Source organism: Mastomys coucha, chromosome X (genome assembly GCF_008632895.1).
Source record: "Mastomys coucha isolate ucsf_1 chromosome X, UCSF_Mcou_1, whole genome shotgun sequence".
Lineage (NCBI taxonomy): Eukaryota > Metazoa > Chordata > Mammalia > Rodentia > Muridae > Mastomys > Mastomys coucha.
The window spans coordinates 4,534,386-4,552,693 of NC_045030.1; the positions used below are offsets into that span (position 1 = coordinate 4,534,386).

The 18,308-nt window shown below is 36.6% G+C and overlaps 1 protein-coding gene across 5 annotated transcripts in view; it reads right to left on the minus strand.

Annotated features, from left to right (window-relative positions):
- Rpgr (retinitis pigmentosa GTPase regulator) overlaps positions 1-18,302 on the minus strand; it is a 57,818-nt gene extending 39,516 nt beyond the window's left edge. For all 5 annotated transcript variants that reach the window (XM_031340709.1, XM_031340409.1, XM_031340490.1 and 2 more), the window contains exons 1-9: positions 18,271-18,302; positions 15,453-15,578; positions 14,651-14,743; positions 13,645-13,707; positions 12,607-12,765; positions 10,656-10,805; positions 8,074-8,232; positions 4,916-5,071; positions 2,325-2,449 (exon numbers count right to left, since the gene is read on the minus strand). In XM_031340709.1, coding sequence (XP_031196569.1) covers positions 2,325-2,449; positions 4,916-5,071; positions 8,074-8,232; positions 10,656-10,805; positions 12,607-12,765; positions 13,645-13,707; positions 14,651-14,743; positions 15,453-15,578; positions 18,271-18,298 — 1,059 coding nt within the window. In that variant the 5' untranslated portion in view covers positions 18,299-18,302. The remainder of the gene's footprint in view (positions 1-2,324; positions 2,450-4,915; positions 5,072-8,073; positions 8,233-10,655; positions 10,806-12,606; positions 12,766-13,644; positions 13,708-14,650; positions 14,744-15,452; positions 15,579-18,270) is intronic.
- Positions 18,303-18,308: the final 6 nt, after the last annotated feature.

Consider the following 18,308-nt stretch of genomic DNA (forward strand, 5'->3'; position numbering starts at 1 on the left):
TATACATATACATATGTACTTATATATGCATACATATATATGAATTAAATATATATTCCTTAAACACTGACTGAAAATTAAAATCATTTTAATCCACCATTTACTTTCAATTTAATATAGAGAAAATGCCCTTGTCACGGGTACCTCATAACTTTGAAAATGTTATGTTTTGATCTTGGAAGAACATTAAAAAGTCACAAATATCCAAAGAATAAGAAGTAGGGAAATTACTTAGGAATAACCATGTGTCTTGATCACTATAATAAATATACAGCAGTTATACATATCTGTAAAAAGTCTGCATAAGATTAGGCCCTTCAACATTTGGTCAAGGAAGAGGGAGAAGCATCCATGAAATCCTACCCTGTTCTAAGGAGCTATTAGCAGTTAATGGTTACTGAGGGAGAGGGAGACATTTTCTTTATTGGTGTAGCCAGTAGTGTGTTGGCCACGTTCTAACAAATAGCCTCTCATCATGCTTATGTAAGCAATCCTAAATTCAGGGAACCAAAAAAAAAAGTCTCCAAGTCTTTTCCTTTATGAGAACACTTTCTAAATTAAAGGCTTATAAGTCTTTAGAGGAAAATAATGAAAAATATAACCACCAATGAGTTTTAAGAAGTAAATGCTTTTTATGAAAATGTTAACAAAAACCCTGTACTAACAACTGCAGGGAGAGAGAGAGAGAGAATTAGTCTTTTTTAGAAATGAGCCCTCTGATTACTTATCCAATGCCAAGGAGCCAGCCCTACACTATGTACATGCAGGTAACACTGAATAACTCAGCAGGTTATACTTATATATGTATTTGTGTATATATAAAGCTAAAGAAGGAGAGGATGGGAATTTGGAAGAAATGGAGTATGGGAGAAGTCGGACAGAGGAGATGTGATATAATTATATTTTTATTAATGTTTCGATCACAGGAATTAGCAAATCTATCTCAATAATAATCCTAAATGTAAATGGTCTTAACTTGTTAATAGAAGTCATTGAAGGGAGAGCCTATACTATTTTTCAGACTCAGATTCAAGCCACTTTGCAAGGCTCTTCCTGGTGATAGAAGAACTGCATACTTTCAAAGCATCCTCTCCATAAAGATCACCAAATAAGCAGTTGGCATTTTGTTCATCACTGAGTAACTTGCATTCTTAATATTTAGACCCATATCTTATACACAGTAGGCTTTTATTAAATGGTTATTATCTTATTTTCTCTTCCTGTTCTTGGGATAAAAAAACCCTGAAAAAGAGCAACTTAGGGGAGAAAGGGTTTATTTTAGCTCTCGGTTGCCAGTTCCAGTGACAGGAGCTTCAGGAAGGAAAGTGCATCATATCCAGAATGAGGAGCAGAGAGCATACATGCCAGTTAGGGCCCACCCTGTGAACTGGTGCTGCCAACATTCAGGATGGGGCTTCAGATGACAATGAACCTAATTAAGCAAATTCCTCAGAGGCATGCCTACAGGCCAACTTAATGTAGACAATCTCCAAGTGAGGTTCCCTCCCCAGGTGATTCTAGATTGTGTCAAGCTGGCAATTAAAACTAAGGCACAATGTCTCTGGAGAGTCAATTGTGAGGACCACCGAGTAACCAGAGCTTACATGTCTACCATTCTTTTTTAAAAAAAAAAAATTTTATGGGTAGAGATGTTTTGATGCATATATGCCAATCAGACCCCCTAGAATTGGAGTTGCAGAAAGTTGTGGGCTGCTACGTGGGTGCTGGGAATTGAATCTGGGTCCTCTGGAAGAACAGCCAGTGCTCTTAACTACTCAAACCATTTCTCTAGCCCACGTCTATAGTTCTTAACTGGCAAAAATACTAGAAACTAAACTGGAAGACTGATGGTGATGTGCTTGTGGCACTGAAAAGATTAATTCTTATCTCAGTGTTCAACCAATTTGCAACATTCTTCATTTAGTATCAAGTTTCTTCTTGGGCAGGGTTTGAGAGTGTCCAACCAGTGACATTGCATTTGCCCTGTAGTTAGCACTGTGAGCAAGACATTCTACTGGTGCTTGCTACATGAGACACAAAGCTTACAGATGTGGCACAGTCCTAGTTTTCAAGAAAAGTCAAAAAGAAGCAGAAAACTAAATACTTGTAGAAAAATGTAGTTAAAGGAGAAAAATTAGAAAAGGGTTTTTTTTCCCCCAGAGGAGTACAATGTCTAACACTTGGCTCTTACAGAACTGCTTATAGTTGTTATTTGCTGTACCTATGAAACCCTCACACAAAGATAAAAATATGTATTTTCTATGAAATAACAAGTCTCAAATCTAGAAATATAAAATATACAAAAGGGAATATGAAACCCTTACCAATTGAACTGTAAATCTCAAAAAATTTGAGCACAAGGTAGGAAAGAACTGATTGGTAAAATTCTCCATTCCAAGTCCTAATTTTCCATGTCGGCCATCTCCAAAAGTATACATAAGGCCTACATCTAAAATGCAAACAAAACTGGTGTTATACAAAGGACATTTCTAGGTATAGACAAATATATTAAGTTTTACTGCAATTATAATCTTTTCATAGAATTGTAAATTAAATTCACTCTGATCTACTGAGCCAAGCAGTGAATAGTGTTTCTGGCTCTACATACAACAGTAGGCAATTGAACTGAGAATGGACCACTACATCTTGGTGGTCAAACTATCCTTGTATGTCTGCCCTATGCCTTGAAGTCTATTTAGCACCATTACTAGCCTCTGTCCACTACTTGTCAGTAGAATAACTCCTTTCTGCAGCAGTGAAAATTAGAAACGTCCCCAGACATCCTTTATGTCTCTCAGGGGTGCAAATCTGTCACTGGTGGAGAACTATGCCACTTAGAATACAGCTGTCTCTTATATTATGTTAGCTCTTGGGCTGTGGAATGCTGCTTAATCAATGTCAGAGGTGAACCAATCATTCTGACTAATCCCCACATCAATATCTGGGTCCCCTCCTGATGGGCATACAACGATAAGCAATCCTGGCACTTCTCTCTAACCCTGTCACATATTGACACAGCAGTTACATTTAACTTTTGCACTTCTTCGTTAGCCCCTCCTTCACACCCTACATTTAAAGGATGCGGGGGCAAGTGCCGTGGAAGCAGAAGCCAATCAGGGCACAGAGGAGGGGAATTTCCCTCTAGTCAGGAGATTAGAGAAGGCTGTCCCAGTGAATCCTAAAAGACAGAATTCTGCTATTAGAAACAAGGACAGCATCCTCCAGGCAGAGTCAGCACTACATGGGAAGGTTTGTATAATAAAGATCAGATTAGACAAGAAGCTGAAAGATAATCAGCAAGCCAAATGAATAGAACTGTTGGAGATTCGGGGTCTAAAGCAGTAAAGCAGGACCACACCAGGGACAGGAGAATTTGTTTAGATTATACATTCTTTTATTATAAATTTGGAGAGTGGTAAGCTTTTTTTAAAAGTATATAGCTTCAAGCTGGGAAATAATCAGCTCACTACACATATCTCCTTGTATGAGAAAGAACAAAACCTGTAACACTTGTTCCCTGGGAGGATGCAAGAGCAAAACGGTAAGCAAACTTAATATGCAGTTATTGGTGTCAGACTCTTTACATCAGGTAGGAAAAGTACTATGCAAACTTAACTAAACAATCTATAGTAAGACACATGATTCACACAAAGTATAGTCACCATCAGTGATTAAAACTGGAACTAGGACAGAGCAGCTATCATTAAGGCACCACAGTAAGGAGCACCTATCAACAGTTCCTACAGGAAGGACAATGAAGGGATGATACATTTTTATACTCTATAACCTAGTGTTAGTACATGCTATGCAAAGGAGATCATCAATACTTGATAATGGGCAGGTCATTTTCTTGAAGAGTTCTGTGAGAAAGAACTCTTTATGGTAGTAAAACTACCATAAGAACTATTTATGGTAGTAGCTCATGTTTTCCAATTTTTACTTTTTCTCTCCTTTTTTTCCCCTTCAATTTCTACTTTTTCTAAACACTGTTACATGACCTCTGCTCTTTTTGGAGATGTTTTGGATAGAAGGAGAGAAAACATAAATATGAGATTCTGGATTATTCAAATATACTAAAACTATTTCTGACTTTTTCATGTTTTACTTTGTTTTTAGATAAAACAATTGAATAATAGGTCCTTTTGTTACAAAGCGCTAAGTCATTTCAAGGGAGATTTCTATTGAGCCCCACATTATCAACAGCACCTAGTTTATGACACTGAGAAGTAAGCAAGCCAAAGGAACATCTCCTTTGGTAACAGAGAAAACAACAAAGAGGGAGATGTATTTGCTCTTCTCCCTACTACTTTGCCAAGAAAAGGAGCTAGTGCACAAACGCCCCCTGGTGGTTACTGCAATGCCCTTCTCTGTCTACTACTTTCCAAAGGGAAGGAAGGAGTCAGTCCTGAAAAGCCTCCTGATGGTCAAAGCATCCTAAAATATCACTGAGCATGACTACAACCTTTCTATACGGAGTAGGTAGAAAAATATGCTTTTCTTGTATGATTTTTCTCTCTGGCTTGAGGGAATTTTGGAAAAGTTAAGAGCCTTTATGCAAATACAACTTCAAAACGATTTTATGGTCTTACTATTGACCAAAGGACTACTTTAAGATTCTAAACATGGCTAATTTTTGTTCTGTGTGCTGGGGATTGAGCTTAAGACCTCAAAAAGTTAAGAACATGTGTTACCACTGAGCTATACTACAGCACTCATATTTATTTTAATCTGAATTATACCTTAATTTACTTTTAAACTGATTTATAACCTTATATTTAGAATATCAATCATATAATTCCATTTTCTCAGGTGTAAATTCCGTAAGATGTTAGATACACTCATTCCACATTATCATTCATATTAGGATAAACTATAGCCAATTCTAAAAACAACAATCAGAAAAATGATCTCATACCTGTCATCAAAGCTGTATGGTTTTCTCCACAGGAAATATGACTTATTTTCTGATCCTTAATACGCTCAATAATTTTGGGTTCTGATGTTTCAAAAAGAAAAGTGCCAAGGCCCAATTGTCCAAATTGTCCCAGCCCAAAGGCATATACAACTTTCTCTGAGAGGAAGCAAACACATACATAAAAAGAGTTGCATGGAAGTACATCATATCTGAAATAACTAGCATTCGGACTTTTAGAATGGACATTAATTGCCTGCGTAAGAACTGTCCATAAAAATACTGATATGAAGTGCAAGTTTTCAATGATGAAAGAGGAGAAAAATAACTGTTATAAAATAATGACATAGGTCTGATTTTGTCTTTTATGAATTACCATAAAAGGAATTATTGTAATCATCAGGTTATAAGATATATAATTCACAGAATGACCTAAAATGCATTTATAATTACATCAGTTCAGAAACTCTCACCTGATATTAAACTATTTCCTTTCTCTGCCACAAATTAGAAAAATAGCAATTTCCTACACAAATACTCCCTTACTTTTAAAAGTGGTTTAATAAAATTCTATGAAACCCAATTTGTGAGCTGGAGGTAAAATACATGCCTAGCATGCACAAGGCCATAGGTTCAACCTGTTGAACATATATGCATGTGCAAACCGACACACATGAACACACACAGACACATGCACATGGACACACATACATGAACATGTGCGTGTGCATACACAGGCATACACACACTATCAGAAAATTATTTGAAGAAGAATTAAGATTTACAGTAGGTATGTTAGATGTATTCATAAGCAAACTTTCTTTACAATACAGGAGAGGAAAGCCTTCCTCTATATTGCTGCTATACTGAGGCAACAGCAAATGTCCTTCAGTATTTCAGTAAATTTGAGCTCACTTATCATCTAGAGATGGGAAGTACAAAACAGGATATATGACTGATGACAGAAGTTACTGATAGAACAATCTCACTGGTCAATGTACAGAGAAACATGATGATCACGTTACTTTCTCATGTGGACTCTCATAGAAAGGAGAGCAGGAATTAATTCCCCACTAAAGCCAGAAGTAAATGTTCTTATTGCTAGCTGCAGCCAGTGGGCAAGTTCTTTGGGTCATCTGATGTTAAAATCCTAGCTAATAAATCTTACAAAAAAATCTATCCAGGTAAATTTTAAAATATTCAGTTATGAAGAATTATTTTTTGAAAAGTATCTAATCAGCTCCTCTGAGAACGAGGGCTAATGATGAACACATAATAATAATTCTCTCTAATAAGAATGTTGGAAATATAAATAGAGATAAAATCCTTAAAGAAACTACATTCATAACAAGGATATAAAGACATTGAGGCAATGGCAAGAGATTCTCATTTTAATATAGCATATCTTCTAATTAGTAGGTTATATATCATATTGCCTATTCCACGTGTACTAATTTTATCTATACTTCTTCTTTATCATAATATTTTCTCCTGTACCTCTCCATTCAATCTTGCCAGACAGATATTAAATTGTTTTCTAGAGCATTTCTAATTCTGGGTTGCTACAGATTAAGCAATGAGTATGTGTGCTTGTGCACCATACAGGTGGGTATCTCTAGGGGCAAGAAGAGTGTACTACATAATCTGGAACTGAAGCTACACTACAGGCAGTTATGAGATGCCCAATCTGGGTGCTTAGAATGGTACCCAGGTCCTCTGTAATAGCAGCAAGTGCTCTTAACCACTTGGCCATCTCTCCAGCCCTTATTAATTTTTTATTTAAAACTCCATAATATAAATGTATTATCTAAATCTATTACTACAATACTATTTATGTAAATGAAATCTGATGCTTAACAAATTTGGAGACAACTATTTGGCTTTCATATTATAAATTGCTGAGTATAATTTAACATATTGACTAGAAACCCAAACAACCTGGCATAGCACACTAAATAAGAAATTCACAAGCCAAACTGACACTATTTTGAAAGTTTCAAATTTCTTTTTTTACCTATAATGTAAAATTTTACCATTTTTAATGAATTTTTATAACAAAGGAACAACAATATCAACCAACCAGACCCCCCAGAGCTCCCAGGGACTAAACCACCAACCAAAGAGTACACATGGTGGGACTCATGGCTCCAGCAGCATATGTATAGCAGAGGATGGCCTAGTCAGTCATCAATGGGAGGAGAGGCCCTTGGTCCTGTGAAGGTTCTATGTCCCAGTGTAGGGGAATGCCAGAGGGAGGCTGGAGTGTGTGGGTGGGTGGGTTGGGAAGTGGGTAGGTGGAGGAGAACCCTCATAGAAGCAGGGGGAGGGGGAGGGGATGGGGGTTTTCGGAGGGGAAACAAGGAAAGGGAATAACATCTGAAATGTAAATAAAGAAGATATCTAATAAAAAATTAAAAATCCACAAAGAATTATTTAAATTTACACACATATAAATATATAAAACATTATTAACATCAGAAAATGGTATAAAGACAGCTTCTTCAAATGGAAGTATTTTAGGAAAAATAATGTTAATTTTGATGAAGATAATTCAGCAGAATTCAATTTTTCCTACTTAAAAAGGTCTTCCCTGAGCCAGAAGTCTGTGTTAACTATATAAATGAAAGGCAAGGATAATAACCGAAAGACATTCAAGCCCACTTCCATACAGGATCTTCAGGAGTCAAACTCATAGAGATTAAGAATGGTAGTTCCCAGGAGCCAAGGAAGGGCATGAGGATATACTGTACAACAGACACATATCTCAGTTATATCTACAAAATGTTTCAAAGATACAGCACATATGTATATATAACAATCCTACATTATACTTTAAAATCTCTTTAGAAGTTATAGCTCATGTTAAATTCTCCTCGTTTTAGACTTACCTTATTATTTATGTGTTGTGTGTGGAGGTGCCCACCGAGACCAAAAGAGGATGTTGGGTCCTTTAGAGCTGGAATTACACAGCCATTTGTGAGCTGCCCAACTCCAGTGCTGGAGTCTCAACTCGGGACTCATGATAGAAGAACAAGTGCTCTTAATCACTGGGCTGTCTCTTCAGCCTTAGGTATTCATATCTTGTCACAGTAAAAAGGATCATTAAAATGTCCTTAGCTACTACTTAATACAGGGAATAGAGCAGCATGTTCCACACATACCTGTGAGAACCACGGTGTGCCCTCCACCACAGGCTACTTGAATCACCCTCTCAGGAATCCCCAGCACACGCTGAGGTGATCTGTGATTGATCAGCAGCTGACTGGGAAGGCCCAACTTTCCATTCTCAGGTTCTCCAAATGTGTACAGCTCCCCGTCCACTGTTGGAAAAACACAATGATTAATAGGGACACAAATAGAAACAGAATACAGGTCCTCTGCCACATGTTTTCATGTTCCATAAAACCTTACCCAATAATTAAGAAAATCTGATCTTTCCTAAGATGTCTGTCACTGCAAGATAAAAAAAAAAAAAAAAATAGACTGGACTGTTTTCCTCTTTACCCCTCGGTTATTTTAATCTAGTACCCTTCATAAAGAATTCATTACTATAAAGAATTAGAAAATCATTTTTGCTTTTTCAGAAAACATAGTGAAGACCACCTTACATATTCCTATATCTTTATGGTGTGTGTGTGTGTGTGTGGAGGGTGATGATGGTACTAGGGATTAACACCTCACACATGGTAGTCAAGAGCAGGAGCACAAGTTCAAGCCCTAGTACCCTTTGTACATTTCAAAATTGGAGAGTGGGTCTTACTAGGTTGACCAGGCTGCCCTTGAACTCATTCTTGTAGCATGCTTTGAACTTGGAATCCTTATCCCTTAGCTTCCTGAGTAGCTAGAACTATATAGATCTTTGCAACCAGGTCAAGATTGTTTGCCTTTGTTTTTTAATGATACTTGATCTAGAAAGCTTGGTTATGTATGAAATACGTACATTAAATCACTATGAAGATAACATTGTATCAGATAGCACTACCAACTATTTCCACCTTGTCCACACGAACACTACTTTCTTTCCTCTGCATTAGTTACCACATGAGTGTGAGCTTCTTGAAAGCAGAGACTTTCTTATTCTTTTATTCACTTCTGTAATCATGTAACTTCCTCTCTGAGTCCACTAGTAATCACTGTTGTCCTGAGATCAGAAGAAAAGAGCCCACATCATGGAGTTGCTGTTTCACACAGAGAAACAAAATAGTGACTAGAGAAGTACTGAGGAGATCTAGGCAGTGCTTATTCATTACAAGTTGCTGCTGCATCTTCCACTTCCTTCTGTGTGTATGTTGGGAAACTGCATGCTGAGAGAAACTATGAAAGTCTATAAAGTGTAAAGGGTGCAGCATCACATTGGCTCTAGCTGGTATATGAAACCTCAGAAGGCACAAGTCTCACACAAAGTTGTGTGAATAAAATAATTGGAGTTTTAAATGCCTTCTAGATGGATAAACATTTTATATCTTGGAGCTATAAAGTTCTAAATGATAAGTACTATGTTTTTATCAACACTCAAAATTTGATTCTTCTTATTCTTTTGACAATTGCATGCTATTATATATATATTATATATATTATATATATATAATTACCAACCCTCTCTCATCCCGCTGCCAGCAAGGCCTTTCTCCCATTTCCACCCCTGTGCTTATTTCTTCTGTTTGTTTGGTGAGCCACTAATTGGGGATTCTTGCATGAGCACTAGTAAAGGCTTATTTCCTAGAGCACTGGTCATCTACTAGTGGCTACTCCACTAAAAATAACTGACTTCCCCTCCGGCTGTAACCATTAATTAGCTGAGAAGGGATGGTGCCTCATCAGTTCTCTCAATCCACGATGGGCACCCCACCTTGTGCAGGTCTTGTATGTGGGTAGCCACAACACACATGTTCAGTGCTGCATCATGTCCAGAAGATGGCATTTCAAACACTCCTCCCTATCTTCCAGCCCTTCCATTTGTCTTCCTAAGCTTTTGAGGCAGTGATTTAGGGCTGAACACCTGGCAATCACTTACTCTCAGCACTTTGTTCAGTTATGAGTCTCTGAATTAACTAATGTTCTAAAAGAATCCACTGAACAGTTTCATCTGGGCATCTGATTATTAAGAGATCATCAGTTAGAAGGAAATCTAAAATCCACCTTCCATTGTTAACTAGTATAGCTATAAATGTAGATGTCAACATAGAAGTAGACTCTAACAGCTCAACACTTCCAAGTAAAGACTATGAATAGGCCCAGGAGTGAGAAAAAGCTGCAGACACTGAGAAATGCATTACCAAAGGACCAAGGCCACATCCTTTTCCATCAAATCTTCATCCTGGTTCTCACAAGAATACTCTATGGCTCACTTATTTGAAACAATAAAAGACATTAGCAAGGACAGGACAAATAGAGAAGGTCAAAGTATAGAGGTAAGTGAATCCAGAGGAAAATGGCTCATGAGTCTTGTTTTTAATGCCATATAAGGCTATGAAGTTTGAGAACCAACATTTACAAAGGTTTCTAAAATAGCAATTTAAATTTTTTATAACAGGCATATTATTCACTTTCTAAAAAGTTGGCATGTCAGAGAACATTTGAAATTATAAATTGTCAATTTATAATTTCAGAAACATTGAAATGGTTTTAATTAAAACATACATTATTTCAGTAGCTGAACAATATGTGAACTGTAAATAATTTTATTAGCAGTAATAACTGAGAAATGAGAGACAATATAATGAATCAAAAATGTTCATCTTACTTGTGACAAAAGCTGAATGGTAATATCCACACGAGATCCATGAAATTGGCTTTCCAACAGTCACTTCATGAGGGATACATACATTACTTTTATTTTTTAGACCAATCTGCCCTTCAGAATTGTCACCCCACATAAAAAGTTTTCCATCCTCTATGAAGAAAGCATAAGGGGAGAAAAGTCTTAAAGGGCTAGCCAGGCTCTCAAGCTATATTATTTCTACAGACTATCATTTGCCTTCTGGATTAAATTTTTTTAATCTTATTTTATGCTTTATTAATATATAATAACTATAGAACTGCAGATATTTATGGAATAAAATATACTTACGTGTGTGTGTGTGTGTGTGTGTGTGTGTGTGTGTGTGTGTGTGTAATGATCAAATCAGGGTCATTTGTAAAGCATTATTCTTTCCTTGAGTTGAAAACACTCCAACTCCTCTGTCAGTAACTTTGAAAAGAACAATACAGCCAGGGGTATCATTTCACATCTCTAATACCAGAGCTCAAGGGGCTGTGACAGGAGGATTGCCGTGAAGTTAAAGCCAGTCAGAGCTACGTGATACATATCAAGCCAGCTATGTTTACAAAGTAAAAGTAAGACTGTCTCAAAACAAAAAGAGAAAAAAGTAATATGCAATACATTATTATTTTGTTCCTCCTTTGAAACTCTAACTCAGTACTGGAAATGATACATCTTAAAAGTACCAAGTCAGTTACACCAGCTCGTGACCTGGGAGTTTAATTTCTACTGTCATATGCTCTACAAGGATAAAAAGCAGAGAATGATGCTAAATCACTTTAGTTATCATATTTTTCTCAATAGTAAAAACAGGTGTCATTTCCTCTGTGTCCTTTTAATGTCACCACACTGAAACAATTGGCTCCTTCTAGGTAGTCTGGCTGCCACTGAACTGAGACAACAGAAAGCACCTACACATCTCCAGGCAAAAAGAGCAAGTTCCCGGCTCAAACACCTTGCTCTGAAGACACACTGGACACACAATGACTCTCACTAAGCTTTTTTTAATGACTATATATCTGAAATACAGCTTCTCCAGCTTCAGAAAATGAGATATATTAGCATACAGCATCTTAACATATTAACTTATGTCCTTTTTGACAAGGTTTTGGTGTTGTGAATAGTTTTGCTAAATGGAGGATAAGGATTTTAGGGATTATCAATAGTTGTTTACTTCTATTGGTTTTTGAAACAGCATCTTACTATGTAGCACAGGCTAGCCCATGAAGTCATGATCATCATGCCTCTGACCTTGAAGTTAACGGGATTAACACTGCAACAATATCCAGCAACTTCTTTTAGTGAGTTAAAAAGTGGATTCTCAAGATGATTTAATAATAAGCCAAAATTAAAACAGGAAATAAAAACTGAAGGAGGAAGACTGAATAGTAAACTATTATAGTTGATGAATCAAACAGAACTCTGGTTTTCCCAGTGGTCAAAAGCAATACCAGATCTGTAGAGAATCTATTGCTTGGAAGAAAGCTGCAAGCCAGCAGCTTCCTGAGGTCACATGGATCATGGTTCTGAATCTGAAAGACAAATTCTCATATCTTCTTTAGAAAAGGAGAACACAGGAATGGAAGGACCATTACAACCCACACTTTAATAATATAAATCCCAACTGATTTCAATCGATAATTCTGGTATTAAGTTCAGGTAATGCTTCAAGTATACCTTTCAGAATATGAAATGATAATATTTAATAATATATAAAAGAATAATGGATAGCTAGCAGAGCTGAGAACACATCAATCTCCTTCTACATGTGTATTTATCCCCCTCTCAAAATATCCATATAACTCTAATGGTCCATTTTTTAGTCTTTTGGATGTACATAGAATGCTAATGCTGTCATGCATTTACTGAGTTGGTGCATCCTGTTTGAAAGAAAAGATGTGTCTAGCCAGAAACACAAGCAAGTCTTACTCACCAGTTAGAGCAGCTGATGTATTAGCGCCAGCAGAGAGCTGTTTAATGGTATTACTAGATGTAAAGAAGCCAATTTGATGAAAGGTGTCTCTGTCATCAGTGTCACCAAGTCCCAATTGGCCTTCATTATTTCCACCAGCTGCATATACACCACCAGTATCTGTACATATGAGATAAATATTAACACTGTAGTCACCCTGTTTCTGTTTCAGCAGATATCTCCTGTATTAACAGCTAACATATAAGCAAAGGTGAGAGAGGTATAGAGAAGCTACAGCAAAGAGAACAGCTAGGAGACAAAAGTAAACAGGAGAGGACAGGGAGCAGGAGAGACTAGTAAATAAGGCACTACTAACTCCTCAGCAGTGCGTCGAAAGAATATTAGACTTTCCTCCACTGAACTGTCCTCAAACACATGTTAGACATCAAGTGTTGGGGCTACAGCTTAGTAGGAGAGAACCTAAAAGCAGAAATTAGTTATAGATATATGTGTTGGTCTGTTTCTCAACACTACTGTGCTTCATTAAATTTTATCTAATCTTCATCAATACTGCATTCCCATAATTATTGTAGCTTTATGACAGAGATTGAAATCAGAATACTGTTAGCCCCAAATTTTGTTGTTTTTGGAAATTGCTATGACTAGTGTGTCTCTCCTTTGATTTTCTATAGAAATTTATGAATCACTTTATCAACTTCTAGATACACTATACTGCCTAGTTAGATTTTGATTAATATGGAGACGACTGCTATCAGTAGATTTTCCTGTGGCTTCCACAAAACTTCTGTCTACAAAGAAGGAAGAGCAAGAAACAGAAGGAAGCAACACACTAATGCTACCCCTTGATCTTAAGGTACTCGGCACTTCTTTGTATATTTGCAAAGGCAAATGCACGTACTAAACACCCACAGTGTTAAAACTCTAGTCTACTTACCACCAAAGTATCATGCATATCAATTTTACAAAGCCACAAATACTATTAAAGTGAGACCTCAGTTCTCAAGGCTGGAGAGAAGTTGTACAAGATGAATACTGTACCTGTTGAAACTAAAGTATGGTTCCTTCCACAGGCAGCAAGTTTCACCTTTTCAGGCTTAAGAGCTAGACACGAGAATATGACAATTACAGTATTTTATGGATACAAAAATGATAAATAGTCTAGGTCAAATGATAACTATCTTGTAAAACTGAGATTCCTTCATTTATTGTACTTCAAATGATGGAATCCAGAGCTTTGAGGATGCTAAGCACTCAGAAACTTAACTATATCTGTAATACCACAACCAAAATTTAAAACCCTATATATGTGACTCTAAATCAGTGTTCTTAAGTACTAATCCAGGTTTATCCATAGTTTATTGTACATCATAAAAACCAGTGGAGTTTGGCAAACAGAGTCAAAGGTAGGGTTAAGACATCTAATAAAAAACCTAATTTGTAATTAATACATCAAGGTCCAGTACATTCTACTGTGCTGCTTCTCACCAACTGCCATACTCCACAAAGGCCCTAAGAGCCTTTAAAGGCACACACTTGGGTTCAAGTTGTTCATCTACATATTTTTAACTTGGGTTCAAGTTGTTCATCTACATATTTTTAAACATTTACAAATATCTCCTAATTAATTGGATGACTAAGTGTCTCTATGTTCATGGATCTCACAGTCTGTAGTAATGTTCTGTTAGGTATTTGTAAGGCCATGGTCTATGCCCAGCTAAATGCCTTCTAACCATAACATTAACAATCCAATAAAAATAGCACTGGTTATGATAAGTTCACACCAACATTTTAAGCTGAGATTGAAATTTGGGCCCTGAAGATAAAGAACATTGTTCTGACCACACCTGCAGAACTCTCCACTGCCTACTAAACGTACATGCTAATAATATTCAAGTAAGTCTTACAAAATAAAAACATTAAAGATGTTTCATTTATAATATTAAAGATTATAATATTAATCAGTACTAAAGTTACTTCTTGTAATCTAGATGATATTTTTAAAAAGAATATAAATAATATAATATAAAGAAGAAAAGACCCAAACCTTTGATACATGTTGGCTTGCTGATAGCAGATTTTGATCCTAATCCTAACTGACCCCAGTTGTTACTGCCGAACATGTACAGTTTATTATTTCCTAGTGGGAGGGAAAAATCAATAATAAATTAAAGCAATCCTCACATAGATAACAAGAAATGAATGATTCACAAGGAAATAAAAAATATACACTTAAAAATATCAAAGAACAAAAAATAAGAGTGGGTTATCTTATCTCTGTATGGGTACATTCAATTCAGTATAGAGTTTTTAAGATTTTATGTTAACAATTTTCTATTGTAATGAAATAGATTCCAAGAAAAGTATGCATGTAGAAAAACCATTTAACTATACAAAAGTAGTTTAAAGATGAAAAGACTCTCTCGGATCAATTTATAAAGAATTCTCTGACAAGTACAAAACCATATTCTATATACCTATGATATGTTTAACACATGATAAAGCCTCTTCTCTACATATATAATAACAGTAACATTTAAGTCATTTTTAAAGTAAAAATACAGTCAAATGAAATATTACATCATGACCTACTTTGGGGTTCCTGGGTTTCAAATCAATGATATTTTTGGGCATAAGACAAATATACTAGAGGCAATAGAAAAAACTCAGACTTTTAAAATGTATCTTTCTGTGTTAAAGCAGGTTACTCTGTCCTTCTATGTAGAGCTGACTCTGTTAAGTGTAAAAGTTCCTAACAGTAGGCAGAAAAGAATTTTATTAAACATGACTCTAATAATATTTAGGTTCCTCTAAGAATTATTGTATCCACTTAAAATTATAGTACTAACCTGTAACAATAGCAGTATGTTCATCTCCACATGAAAGGCATATGGGTATGTCATTTTTAAACCAGAATTTGCTAGGAATATTTTCAGCAAATTTAGTTTTTCCAAACGTAAACACAGCACCTGTATCTACAAATATAAGACAGTTTTTACTTCACAACTTGAACCATGATATCTGTTATTAAAACATTTCCAATTACACATAAAAACGTTTTCTCCCCTGACAGCTTTAAATCTGTCTGAACACTGTTTAAACCTTCATTCTTTCACCTTAATTCAGTCCTAATCCTCAGAGTTCATTTTAGTTTGATCTATGACATCTGTTAATTTGAATATGTGCTATTCATTGAGTGATATGAGGTAAATATAGACAACGACAAGGAAAGCATCATCCGTTACTAATTGTTCCTCTGTCACTCAATGGACAGCCAATTCCTGAATGAGCTGATACAATATGTACCTTCTATTCGCTCTAGTTAAGATCCCATAGTCTGGTCCCTGACTGAAGACATTTTTCCCACACTCACAACCAAAACAGTATTGCATTTTTTCCTTAATACCACAGGAGATTCATGGGAAGGGTCTAAGTGAGTGTGGAATTTCTTAACTCCTTCCAAGGAACTGCCAGTGTTGCATGCAAGGAAGGAATGCTACTGACAATGGTTGGGACTATCCATTAAGGCTAGGTGCAGGGCAGACAGAATCATATTATTACATACTGTTTCACTTGCACTATCGGAAGCCATATAAGGCTTGAAAAGTCAATTATAGACCACAATCAGAGTATGAGCCCCAGCACCCACATAAGAATGAACAGACTCCCAGACATTTGGTACAGACAATGAAATAAAGGAGAGAGAAAATGTTTTAAAATAATCATGTATTCAAATTCTTAATTTAATAATATGATACTCAATGGGTTACTTTACCAAACCTTAACTGCCGCCTTTAATCACTATGGTTATTACCAAATGGTGTTTAAATACCAATGCACCGTCTTACATGCCTTGAATCTAACACAGGTATAAACAGCTTTGCTGTACACAATCTATTTACAATATTGTAAGCACAGGGTTGTACTAATCTCTCTTTTACGCATAAAGAATTTAGTACAGAATCTATAATCTACAATATTATTAGCGTACAGCTACCTCTGTAAAGTCCTATTACAAACATTGGAAATTACTGGTTTCTCAGAATCTTGCAATGAATAGAGGATATATGGCAATTAATTATGCTCTACACAGCAATCTCTCTAATTAAATCACTACCAAAATATTTATTGGTATTTTATTTGCTCAACTGTATTAGTGATAGTGTAGGTTTTCCTTGCTACTTATACCCACTGCACAAGATGCTCCTCTAATAAATACCAGTTACACTGAAGTTTGTGCTAAGTTTCAAACAGAAAACTTCCCCTCTCTACTATTTATCACTGTACCACCACTTTCACATCACTAAAATGCTGGATAGGAAATCAAACACAGCTTTCAATACTTTCAGTGTGAAAGACAGCATATTACCCAGGTTTTAACATAGAAACACCTCAGCTATTCCTGTTCCCATTGAGAAGAAATGAGAATTCAAGCTACAGATCAGGCCACAGAGATTGGAGATGGATGCTGGGATTTAACATTCTTAAATTACCATTGTTTGATGTGAGGAATATTCAGACTTGGACCAGTACAATTTTTAAAAGACTAAATATCCATTAACATTTCCAAGTAACTATTCAAACACACACACACACACCCCACCCTCAAATAGACCCAGTTTTGGGGAAATTTCCAGAGAAAGCATACTGAGTATAAATATTAATAATACATATCAATGTGCAAGGGACTAAATCACTCTTGAGAACTACTATGAGGCAAGCCTGTTCAACTCAGTAACTGAGCCTCGGGAGGCAAGGACCTCGAAATGACTCAAGGCTTTCCTACAAAGAATTATTTAACTGTTTTTATTCTGGATCCCCAGAATGTCTCTTCAGATACTTCCCTAACCCAAAAAACAAGGTTAGGTGGCTCCTTTCTGTCCTCTGCCATGTAATGTCAAGCCTATTGTAATTTTATTTTCTTGAACCTTCACTATGGTATGAGCTCCAGGTGGAGTAGAATCAAATTCTGTTTGGGCCACGACCGCAGCAGGAAATGCAATACATATTTAAATGTCTAATTTTGCTCTAATATAGTGGTCATTTCTCATAATGTTAGTAATAGCCCATTAGAGTTTATGTGAAAATCAATTCAGTGATTTATGAGCACCATTTTAACCGAACTCTACATTCCAAACGGTTATAATAAATGCTGCTTCAGAAAATGTCTACCTGTGCTACCTGGTACGGAAGCCGTATGGAGTCATAATTTTAAAAGACTTAATGACAGTCTTAAAAAATTCACCGAAGGCCCTCTTTCTTCCTTTATCCAGTTCGTTTCTTCTATTCTTTCCAACTTTTCACCCCGTGTTCCACTAGTTACTGAATTCTGTACTTAATTGGGTCCCGGGGACATACCACATGCTCAAGTGTTTAGAGACCCTGGGATGCTTAGCGCAAGAATAATGACTGAGGCCGCCTCCAAGAAAAGACATGAAAAGCTTGGTAATAACACACACAGGGTCCCTCGGTCCCTGTCCCTTCCTCCGGTCCGCCAAAGGTTATTTATTTCCAAACGCAAATCTAAGGCCATTGACTCAGGCTCCGGTTGCGGCCTGTACCACCACAGGGCCGGCCCGGAGGCGGGGCCTGGCCACCCGCCCGCTAGCGGACCCTCCCTCCAGGCCAGCCGCCACGACTTGGGGTACGACTCGGGGTACGACTCACCCGGCACCAGTGACTCAGGTTCTGCCATACCGAAGAAT